At 30.7% G+C, this 12,674-nt stretch overlaps 1 protein-coding gene across 12 annotated transcripts in view; it reads right to left on the reverse strand.

Annotated features, from left to right (window-relative positions):
• Window positions 1-313: 313 nt before the first annotated feature.
• The window catches only part of LOC139498219 (arf-GAP with SH3 domain, ANK repeat and PH domain-containing protein 1-like), a 42,327-nt gene continuing 29,966 nt past the window's right edge, over window positions 314-12,674 (reverse strand). For 3 of the 12 annotated variants that reach the window (XM_071286581.1, XM_071286577.1, XM_071286579.1), the window contains 9 exons: window positions 12,281-12,349; window positions 11,862-11,909; window positions 11,175-11,328; window positions 9,957-9,995; window positions 8,232-8,577; window positions 7,626-7,669; window positions 7,244-7,293; window positions 3,509-3,634; window positions 314-2,882 (listed from right to left, as the gene is read on the reverse strand). In XM_071286581.1, the coding sequence (XP_071142682.1) occupies window positions 2,811-2,882; window positions 3,509-3,634; window positions 7,244-7,293; window positions 7,626-7,669; window positions 8,232-8,577; window positions 9,957-9,995; window positions 11,175-11,328; window positions 11,862-11,909; window positions 12,281-12,349 (948 nt within the window). In that variant the 3' untranslated portion in view covers window positions 314-2,810. Of the gene's footprint in view, window positions 2,883-3,508; window positions 3,654-7,243; window positions 7,294-7,625; window positions 7,670-8,231; window positions 8,578-9,956; window positions 9,996-11,174; window positions 11,329-11,861; window positions 11,910-12,280; window positions 12,350-12,674 lie in introns of all 12 variants that reach the window. The other 9 variants (XR_011657849.1, XR_011657848.1, XM_071286582.1 and 6 more) reach the window with 6 other exon arrangements.

Below are 12,674 nucleotides of genomic sequence, written 5' to 3' on the forward strand. Positions count from 1 at the left end.
TTTATATTTGACTGCCATTTTGTTAATCGGCCATAACCTTATCTAAATATAACCATCACCCTAACAACGACAGATCTTGCATGGATCAAAATAACATTACAACAATTCTCTATCGTATTCTTGCACTATTTAACATTGTTAGTAATAACAAAAAAATAATAAAGTTTTAATTAGTTTGATGCCCTATGACAAAATTCAACCTAATTCTTCCGATTTAATTAGTGTTGAATTTAAATTCACAGTCTCAGATTCTTATGCAACAATAAAATTACCCACAACTCATCAGACTCAGAATTATCTAAAGGGATTGTAATTTTTCTTTTAAAACAAGGATTATTCATGATTTATCTCATTGAACAATTTCATGCTAATTTTTCAATTAAGAAAAATCTCAAGAGTAATTTGCTGTGTGATGAAAATCATTAACAAGATTGAAAAAACATGACAATAAAATCTTACCAACAAGTTCTGCATTGCCAGCCATCGGCAATTTGACAAAAAAAGACTGCTTTTACAGTATTTTTCAAAAATAGGTTTATGTTTTTGATTGACGTGTTAATGACTGATAATATTCAAATCTAAACTATCTGATTATTTCCAATGATTATGCTAAAATAGAATATTGCACTGATATTTTACCGGTATATTTTTGCAAGGTTTCACTATGACTTAGTTGATGAAAAGGAACATTGCATGTAAAAGAACGTTTTGGTCATTCTTGACACACTTTAAGTAAATCACTAAACCATTCTTGGTTTCTTAAATAGGAATTTGACAAACAAACTATTCTACTAGAACAGGAGTAGGTATCCTTTGACCTCTACCCTTTAAACTTTTATTAAAACTTCAGAAAAACAGAAAATTCTGTGTTAATTCTCACTTTTTTTTTAGAAATAACTTCTCAGTGTAATACACATAACAATTACCATTAACATAAGCAATACAGCAAGTTAATAAAATAATCAAATATATATTTTTCTTTTTACTTGATCAGTATTTTACCAGAGAACCCATTTCAAGTTTGTACATCTTTGCAAGAAATAAAAACATTTGTCAAAGTATTTTTTACCAAAAGAAAGCATTCGAGGTCACAATGAAAAAAGCTTGTACCAAACTTGCCTTATTATTTACAACATTAAAACCCCCAATTGATGGGAGGCAACTCTTAAAACAGAGTACTATAATTCCTTGTCTTTTAAATTGCTTAACAATCTTTTCACAGGTTCTTCTTCTCATCCTGTCTATCATAACCCTCCCATTTCAAAATCCTGGATCCCCATTTGTGTTTATGTGTGTATGCTTTAAAGTTGGATATTTAATTAAAACTATGTCTTTGAGGTAGGTGATGTTTCATTTTCATTCAAATTATAATATATAAAGTTTCAGAAATTCAATATGACAGCTCATTCACTTCTTTACTACAGTACAAGGTATCAATTGAGAATTTGGTGCTTAACATTGACCAATGAAAATGAGTGTTACATGATTGCATTTAATTTCAAATCCAAAAGCAGATGACAAAATGAATTTTGCATTTTCAACCTATTTCACATAAACTGAACTTTTTAACAAGTTTAGGCTAGGGAAAAAGAAGATTTGAAAGAAACGGTTTGGTTGATATTATTCCTAATAGGTTAATCATTAATAAGGTCAGAACAACATGTTTAACATTTAAAGTTGGTTATGTACATTTACCACTACTCATTTTTATTTTTCAATCTTTATGAGGCTAAAAACTGTAAACCTCTCTTCCTACAAAGTTTGTTAGAAAATGAAAGAAAAAAATTATTAGATAATACCCAAAGCAAACCAAGGCACACATAACGAAAGCTGAGCTGTGAAATAATTCTAATACTGATAACTGCTCCATGGAACAGACAGTCCTGCTTCCTCCACACAGGAATATTTTATATATTAACTATAAATAAATTTGTGTTCAAATATAATCTGTATAATATCATTACATTGTAATGATTAGAAAAAAAAAGCCATTTAATAAAAATTTTGCCATGGAAAAAACAAGCAAGACAATTGAGGACATAGTATCTGTTAAATATATAATATAAAATGGTAGCACTATGAGTACTGCAAACTGTATTCATTTTTTTTTACAAATTAACATATTTAAGCCATTTGTTGAAAGCAAATATTATAAAGAATAAATATTATGCAAAAAAAAATCAGTTCATGAGACTATCTATTGTGTGGAAATACTTTTTTCTCAGTCATTTATGTACTGTAAACATTAAACAAACAGTTTTTTTTTATATATATGGTTAAATCTCAAAACTTATCATGTGTCAATTTAATTCTTGTCGTACCACTCTGACATTTGACCTTATTTCACAAATCTGACACAAAAATTAGGTACATGTAACATTTGACAGCCAAACTAACCCAATCTCATGCATGTTTTCTTGCAAGTGGTCAAATCTATTCTAAATTTAAGATAATTATTTTATATTATCTTTTTTAACAATCAAATAGACTGCATTTGACCAGCTTCAAAACTAGGTACAAGGCATATTTATCAATAAACTATTCTCACACCATATCAGTCTTCACGATAAAAGTTTGAGTGAAAGTCTGCCATATTTCATATCATTTCGGAATACTCTATGCTATACTGTGTTACATCTTTTCAATGTTTGAATATAAAATTCATGACAAGACTCAGAGGCATTACTGTGTCTCAAGTGACAGTATTTTCTTTAAAGGTCTAAACTAGAATAAATAATTTAAACAGGTGGTACAACAAGAATCATTATCTAAGTATATCTAAATAATATACTGCTATGTATGTACAGATGCTAGGACAATGGCTGTACAAAAGTTTTAGGGAAAAGTCCTCTTCTCTCTGGATGACCTTCAATCGTTCCCTCCTACAAATATACAATATACTACTTAATTAAAAATATACCTTGGTCAGTTATAGTGGTGAGTTATTGATTTCCAAACTTTATACAAAGAAAAAAGAAAACTGTAGTTTCATTTGTTTTCATGGGTTCCAATTTTTGTGGATTGGAGAAAAATATACATGTATATTTGTTAATAAAGCTAGATTTTATGGTTTTGACAAAGTTTGCTTGCCTTATATAAGCTTATGAGACTGAATATTCAAATTTCTTTTCAAATCTATACCCACAAAATACAATAAAAATGTGTAACCAACAAATAGCAGTGAAAAAGGGTAAATCTATCTAAGAATTGAATTTCTGATGGTGAATAATGCATGATGAAACTTCTTCAATCAATCTCAATGATAATTAATCAATTACCTACCATTAAAGAACTACTTTTTTAGTTGTTTTTTTTTTTTTTTTTTTTATCTTTTTAAAGAAAGTCAGCAATTTTATATGAGGTCAATGTGGAAAAAAGGTCATGGGGTCTAAATTATTTCGACTTCTAGTGAATTCTATGTTATACAATTATATCATTTATATACTTTCCAACTCTTCATAAAATCTGGAAGTTCATCAATGTCATTTCTGATCATGTGATTACTTACCCACCAATCATCTTCCTCTTCTCTCAATACAAGGATTATCTCCCCTTCTGCAAAAGTCAGTTCATCATCATTGTCAGCATCACAATCAAATAATGCCTGAAACTTCTGACCAACTGGTGACTTCTTCTGGAATAAAAAATCAAATCTTTTAACTCTTCATGTAAAATTTCTATCAACAAGCATGTGTTACCATGGTTACAGCGAAATGACTTGAGTGTGTTGGTAAAAGTAATTTCTTTGGCTTGATTGCTTGCTAGCTGAATCGTGTAATTATTATAAGGTTAGGTATACTACCCTCCTTTAGGAGTAGTCTAGTCCTACATACAGATAGATTTGTTATCTATCAGACTAGTCTACTCTTAAAGGAAGGTAGTGTACCTGACCTTATAATGACTTCACAGTTTAGCTACCAAGTAAGTTAGAACATTAGATTGGTTCTTGTGTCCTTAATAATCAATCTAATTTTCACAAAGGTTAGGATCAAAGAATATTTTCTTCTGCTTACCCTTCCGGAGCACCTGAGATCACCCCTAGTTTTTGGTGGGGTTCGTGTTGTTTATTCTTTAGTTTTCTATGTTGTGTCATGTGTACTATTGTTTTTCTGTTTGTCTTTTTCACTTTAGCCATGGCGTTGTCAGTTTGTTTTAGATTTATGAGTTTGACTGTCCCTAACCCTTTGGTATCTTACGTCCCTCTTTCAATAGCCATACCAATCACTCTTTGATTCAAGCCGTTAAATATCCTTAAATTTCAATAACCAGTGTTATATATCCAAAACTCTACATCTCAAGAACAATTTTTGATGAGAATTCTTATGGTAGTTCATTAGTTACAGAGCTCTATCAGAAATTAACAGTAATTGATAGAAATATTTCCTATTATGGTAATTAAACTGGAAAGGCTTGAAATAAATAAGTCTAAATCATTTAAGTGTTTTAATAACGATACAATTATGTCTAGAAACATAGGATAAAAACAAGTTCTGTATGGCATCTACATTCTAAAGGGAATGTTTCAAACTTGGAAATTAGCAAAAATATGAAACAGACTATAGTCTACAACAACATTATCCAAAGAGCTAAGAAAAATTAAAACTGGTGGTCACATACAGCAGATTCGGTTATTTTTGTGGATACATATTCTTATGGATTGAAGAAACATTCTATATTCCTGGATATTTGATTTTGTGGTTCTCTCAAATTCTGCATACAAGCCTCTATAGCATTTGTACTTTGTCGAATCTTCAAATTTATGGTTAACCTTTACCCACAAAATATATGAAATGTGTATTCCGCAAATAATAATGAATCCAATGTATATATCAACCATGTTCTCTCTAAAATACTACTGTGTAAAACACACTTCTAGCTACTCTGATCTAATATCAAAGGTGTAAAACTGTAGAATTTAAAATGTTGACTGACATTTCTACTGTTAAGTGCACTATTTTAAAGTTTAAATTCATGATTTCTTCAGCAAAACCTAATTGCAAATTTAATTGTGTCCAAGGTGCTGTATGAATAAATCTTATGATTGATGATTGATTTTTTGGTGCTCAACCTCACTTTCAGCAATTAACTTGACAATGTGGATGTTTCAATTTTAAATAAAAACAAGAATGTGTCCATAGTACACGGATGCCCCACTCAAACTATCATTTTCTATGTTTAGGGGACTGTTAAATTGGGGTAAAAACTCTAATTTGGCATTTAATTAGAAATATCATATCATAGGGAACATGTATACTAAGTTTCAAGTTCATTGGACTTCAACTTCATCAAAAACTACCTTGACCAAAAACTTTAATCTGAAATTTGCACTATCATTTTCTATGTTCAGTGAAATGTGAAATTGGGATCAAAACTCTAATTTGGCATTAAAATTAGAAAGATCATATCATAGGGAACATTCGTACTAAGTTTCAACTTCATCAAAAAATACCTTGACCAAAAACTTTAACCAGAAGCGGGACTGACGGATGGACAAACAAACGAACAGACCCACAGACCAGAAAACATAAAGCCCCTCTTTATCGTAGGTAGGGCATAAAAAAATGATAAAGAAACACCACAACTAACTATTTTCTAGAAAGCAACTGTTTGAAAGTGGTTAATAGATTTTTGTTCTCAGGATGCAAAAAAAATTGGAAATCAAACTCAGTCAACCCTTTGGTGAAAAAGGAAAAACCAAAAAACTGGCAAGGGAATACTGTGGCTAAACTTATTCCTATGGTGCCTTTAGTTTTATATTTGCCTTAATGTTACCTGCATAGAAAACAGTTTTTCAAGAAATTCCTTTTTCATAAACAAACAAAAACTGAGCAAAACCAAGCCGCAATATAAAGTCATTCATTAAAACAAAGTCCCTGGTGGGAAAAAAAATCTACCAAAATGCAAAATAAAAGTTGTAGTAGCAAGCACAAAGCAGGTGCGGTGTAAATAACAATGTTCTTACCTGATTTACAACAATCTAATAGGCAAAATTAAACATATCATTCCAATGCAACATTGTCTATAACGTACATTTTGATTGGATAATGCCACAAATTTCAGGACATCAATTTCTGAATTGATGATCTGAAATTGTACTTGCAAGCAATGGTGTATTGTGAAAGACTAAGCACTGTTTTAATTCAGTTGCATTTTGGAGGAAAATTAATGTGAGATGAGGGTAGAAATAAGTTGTGACAGATTTTTCTGCAACTTGCTCACCCTTTCTTTTATTCATTAAAGCAGAATGCACTGAGTGTGAAGGTAAAGGTAGAATCGTAGGTTAGCTTGCTTTCTAGCTGAACTGTGAAGTCATTATTAGGTTAGGTATACAACCCTCCTTTTGGAGTAGTCTAGTCCTACAGACAGATAGATTGGTTATCTGCTGGACTAGTCTATTCTACCTTTACCTACACACTCAATGAAATCTGCTGTAATTGTCTATAAAAGACATTCAAGCAACAAGTATAAAAGTATATAATAACTGTTTTAGTACAGCACAAAGCAGTAATTCAACAGCTATCAAACAAAACATTATAAATAAAGTTATATTACTGCTCTTCTATAAAAGCTTGCAAAGCAAACCTTTGATCAACTTGCTTGCTATTTTTGTTTGGATGTTGGTAAAGAACAGGTAGGTAGTCTGTTTCCATCAAATCACAGTATATATAAAACAAACTGAAACTCTGCCTACCTATTTTTTGGCAAACATCCAAGCAAACATAGCAAGCAAGTTGATCAAAGTTTTGTTTTGCATACTTTTAGAGAAGAGCTGTAGAAATTATTTGTCACTTATGCAAGACAATGAAGAGGATATATGAAAGCCTCAATTTCTGCAGTTTGAAAAATTGGATACAACAATAAAAGCATGATAATACAAATGGTCAATCAGAAGTATTTATTTTGAAATGTGCTGTAGTTAATGAACTGCTGACAATAAAAGCTAATGTTGGAAAAACTACTGTGGGTTCATTTATTTTTGTGGATATCAATTTTGTGTATTGAGGAAAATTGCGTTTTCAAAAAATTTTTAGGTTGTTTTTTTTGCCAAAGTCTGTATACTAACATTTTTTTGCAACAGTCTGTATACTTACATTTTTTTGCCAAAGTCTGTATACTAACATTTCTTTGCACATCAAAATTTGGGGTTTCCCTTAACCCCACAAAATCCACAAAAATTGATATTTGACGAATAATAAGGAATCCACAGTAACAGTAATGAATGTAATGCAAGTAAATATTTTACCTTGCGAGGTAATGGTAATGGCGGTGTTTCTGTTCCGGATGATTTGGAGTCTGAAATTTAAAAATAAAGCAAAGGACGATTCTCAATTTTTCATAATCACAATCTTTAACATGTACAATGATGTATACATACTATGCAAAATTATTTTTTTAATTTTCTCTCTCATTTTGAACTCTTTTCAGTAAACCTTTGAAGGAAAGTGTCAATCAAAATTGATCAAAGCTCACAATCTTTATTACATATGTATACTTGGCAAACTTTGAGTCAACGGCATGACATATGTGATAATGGTATTTCAAAATTGCATTTCTTTGGTTAATGTATGTTGAAATTGAATAGCTCAAAGAAAATTCTAAGATTATTCCTTATATTTTTGACCTACCATCACTGTTGGACTTGGCCCTTGGTCTTGGTGAAGGGGTCACTCTGGGAAAAAAAGATTGGACATCATAAGTTAATAATCTAACTGCTTTTTCACCCATATTAAAAAAACACCTAAGTGTATTTCAGGTTTGTACCCTGTACATTCAAGGAAAATATACTGCATAAAGGCACTTTATTTTTCATGATTTCTAATCCAGTAACTGTCTGTGAGGTTCTATTTTCACCTTTTTCTTGTTCTTTTTACCTAATTTTCCTTTTACAGCAAACACAAATAAAGGGAGAATTTTTTGCAAAATTTGGGAAAATTAAAAACCATTGTGAAATTTTACCACTTTACAATTTGACTTACTATTACTTCGTTGAGATACATTACAATATATCATAATTTGAGACATGGAATTCTTGCATGCATTCCCTTTTGCAATTTTTCAACAATGGACAAAAATGCCAGATTAAATATTGAAATTTCAGGAAAAACTGCATACAATAATGCATTCAAAATGTAAATACAAATTTAAATTTTTGCAATATATACCCCCTGGCAATTTTCACAATCATAAAAAACATCACAAAAGTTTCTGAATTTATCAGTAATGATAATTACCCTACTCCTGTTTTATCTATCTCTGGAGGTGGTGAGGGCCTAGATGATAAAGCAATTGTTTTCCTGAATTCTGGAGGTGGCGGTCGCGAAGGGGGATCGGAGATTGACCTCCTATGAATGACCTCTGCAGGGAAAGGTTCAGATTTGTTTCTTGCATGCTTTTTGTCACTTGGTGGCGGTGGTGGAGGTTTCTTCATTCTTGGCGGCAGCGGTGGGCCATTACCACTGGGTGATATCTTGTCATGTGACTGTAGGGAATCATGATGATTGGTTGAAGAATTCATGGCTAAGTTTGGCTGAGAAGCTGTGATATTTTGCATGTTTACAGCATTAGGCACTGTAAAATCTAAATATAAAATGATATAAAATTAGAATTATTATTATCTGATAAACTTGTTTTATAATAAAGGACAGAATCTGCAGTTAATAATTACATTGTTTACTGAGTATATATGAATAACTAATCATTTGTAAGGGTCACCTTTGCTACAAAAGTAGGATGTGTAAATTGGGTGTGTGATAGCATATGGAAAATGACAATTGAGGGGAGGGGTTGGGAAGTTTGTGGCTATGTTTTAATATAATTTCCTATATAAGTTGTATTTTGGAAGGGTCAGGTCAAGAAAGAGAATGCTGGAAAATTCTTCAATCTCATTTTCTTCCTACAATAGCCTTAAGGAACTTTTAAAGCTGACTGCAATATGGGCTTTGCTCATTGTTGAAGGCCATACAGTAACCTATAAACGTTAATTAATGTCTCAATTGGTCTCTTGTGAAGAGTTTTCTCATTGGCATGCATATCACTTCCTTTTTTATATTGAGACTTACAACTCTACTAAATTTCAATAAAAATCCTTTTATTTTTTCTTGTACTTCAAACAAAAACTGTTTAATGTTTGTATAATTGTCGGCATGCACATTTTCTTTCTATTATTTCATGTAAAATTATTAGACTATTCAATCCAGTTTTATATATTGGTAATCAAATCACTCAAAGGTGTGTTAGCAGCTGGGTTATTGTAAAGTTTATTACATTATTAATATATATTTTTTCACATTTTCTATCAAAACTTTTCTCGATATGAAGCCCTAAACAAATACATTATATGACAGTCTAGAAGCCATAGTACGTATGAAACAAAGACTGTTGACTATGAACATAGACCAGTAATTAAAACAAAAAAATTAGGACATACATTAATCATGTTGATACATGTATTGTATAAGATTTCGTCTGAATAAACCAATATTTATTTCAAGGAAAAAGGAAATTGGTTACATGCTACAATAAAAGCATTCAGGATTCCACACAAACATCGGCATTGTCTTGATAGCCTATCAAATTGTCTGAAGGAAATGTCAATTTTGTGAAGCCACATGAGCTGAAAGTGGCGTTGGACATTCACTAACAATTAACATAATATTAGAATTTAAAATTGTTTGTATATGCATTTGTTCTTCCATTCCTTGAAGATATGTATTATATGTTCGAAACAGCAAAGGTATTTTTTAAATGAAAACAAAAGTATGCATGCTAAAATCAAGTTAAAAATTGTTATCCATGAGACACAAAGTTTAAATTACGTTACATTTATATAAATTTGTGAACACATCTCATGCAGTTACAGCCATAAAAACACAAGATGAAGGGAAATATCATGCAGTTCCTCATACAGATCCATGAGGAAATTCTCATGCATTTCTGATACATGAGAAATTACTTACTACTCCTTACACTGCTCCTTTGTCTAGTATGGGTAAACTCTAGGAAACAAAACATTATTTAAACTGATATTTTTTTTCAAAATGTCCTATTTCTACTCACAAAATAAATCTTAACAGATGAAATATCACCAAAAAAAAGTAGGAATTAGTTTACATAAGAACCTTTCTTTTCTTTTCTTTTCTTGACCTGCACATTTCTTGCAAATCTTTTTACTTTTCTTTTTTTCTTATCATTATTTGGTTTATAATTTTTCTGCATTATCATGTTAATGGTGAAAAGTATTTTGAATTCTCTATATGTATTACTCCAACTCTAGAACAACATATGATCAATTGCAGTTTGTAACATCTCATAACTTAAAATCACCTTAATATCAAATATTATCTCCCCTTAATAAAAAAAAAATAAAAAATTATACTTTTTCTGCTTTCTCATGTGAATGGTGACATGTCATTTGAATTCTCTATATGTATTGTTCTAACTCTAGGATAATCTAAGATCAATTGCAGTTTGTAACAGTCAGTCAGATTTTACCTTTTTTACGATTTTTGTTTACTAACAAAAATCTTTCCTCATTATAACTATTCCCTTTTTTGGTTAATTACGAACATGGTCCGGTTTCTACTGTGTATGTTGAGAGTGTTTCATGCAATTTACTCTGTTGATTTACAATTTACAATTTTTTTAAATTATCAAAATTCTTATACAAGACAATAATGATAATCTAAGTTATAAATGTAGAACAACTCATAAAATCTCTGGGCTTTTTTATTGGGGGGGTATATTATTCAATGTTGTGGTAATTTGCTTTTTTTTAAAGGGAAGATAATCTTTACTTTTGAGGTGATTTTAAGTTATAAGATGAAATTGTAACATATCTTACATTTGTTGTGTGTACATTTTATAATTCTGATGGAAAAAAGAGAGTGATATCTGGAAATGTGCTTTTCAGGAAACATGGACCTGATAAGAGGTTTCTTTTAATAAATTCCTCTCAGGAAATTGGCGATAATGCCTGTATATTAACTACACTAGACAACTTTAGCGGCACTTTAGAACCTGAGATTCGGTTTAGACAATAGTTTATAGAGGAAGACCCATATGATATCTTTTGTGTTTTGTGTTGTTTGGTATTGGTCTCATTGCTGCATTTTCTCCATTTCCAAACTAAGCAAAAGGTTATTCTGTTAAAAAAAAACACATATAATATGACTTACTTTTTGGTTTCATGTATAAAGCCTGTGACTGTGACAAAGCACGATCTCTTGCATCTAAACCTTCCTTTTGGTTGCTGGGTAATTCTAATGTACTAGCACCAGTCACTAAACTAGGTGGTCGTGACCTATTTTTATTATTTCTTTCTGGAGTACTCTAGGGAAATAATAAATATAAAATGAGTTATTGTTTTGATTTTCTTTTGAAATAATGTTTCATAAACTTGTATATCTAACATAAGATGTAATTATTTGTCCATAAAATTTCATAAACTACAAAATCTATGTAATGAAATAGTTTTTTGTTCTTGTCTGTTGTGTTGGAATTCGAAATACAAAATAGTGAAATTTGAGATAAATAAAACTTCATTTCTTATTTGGTAGTTTGTGATCAATTACCTTCATTAAAATTGTCTTTACCACTCAGACAGAAGAATTATGCTTCACTGTACAGAAATAAATCTAAGTATCTTCTATCTGAAACTTTATTTAAACTCCCTATTATTCATTTTCACTGCCCAACTACATTTCATCTTTCAAATCTATTTGAAACTCAGAAAAGGGGTTGGAGGAAAAACAAAAATTTGAAGAAAGACATAATATGCAAGCACTTTTATAAACCTGTATAAATATGTACTAATTTTCAATTAAAAACTTTCCTTGAAAATACCGGCTAAAATAATTACTAACCTCAAGATCATCATCACTGTACCCTTGGTCTTCGCCAAAATGTTCTTCCTATAAAATATAAATATAGAACAGGTCACAGTTTGCTTTGCACCACCTCAGCTCTTAAATTAAAGACAAAAGAAAAGTATCCTGTAAATTGAAAGCTTGGTTAGTTTTCTGTTACCATGAGGCCAGTATTTTTAGAAAACAAGCAAAATATGAAAAAATAAGTAAGTTCCTTTGTATTTTTCTCACTGTATTAATGCCACATTTTAATTAACAAATGCAGTGCACATTTCCTTCCATTTCCATAAATGATCAGAAATAAATGTACAAGCATTTTATAGAAAAGAATACAAAAAAGTTGCATATCACATTTTAACAATAATTAGCCTTGCACATATAGACCTATAGATGGTAATCAAATATCAAAAACTTACATATGTTAGATCCCAGTCAACATTAACATTGCCAAATACATCCTTCCTGCCTTGTAAAGCTGCTTTCAACTGAAACAGAATAGAATAGAGAATGAAAACATGTCTAACAGACAACAACTGGACCAAAAGACAGCACAAAGCCACCATATACATATAGATAGATTTCCATTATTGTTTGAAAAGTACTAAGAAGATATAGCAAGATGTGGTATGAGTGCCAATGAGACAACTCTTCATCCAAATCTAAATTTGTAAAAGTAAACCATAAGTGTCTATTTTGTCAATATGACCCAATTCTAATGTATACCCAGGGAAGGCACCAACATTTAGGTAACTATATATATAGAGGCAATTCAGATTTTTACAGACATTTACACTGCTCATGAAAAGTATT

Source organism: Mytilus edulis, chromosome 12 (genome assembly GCF_963676685.1).
Source record: "Mytilus edulis chromosome 12, xbMytEdul2.2, whole genome shotgun sequence".
NCBI lineage: Eukaryota > Metazoa > Mollusca > Bivalvia > Mytilida > Mytilidae > Mytilus > Mytilus edulis.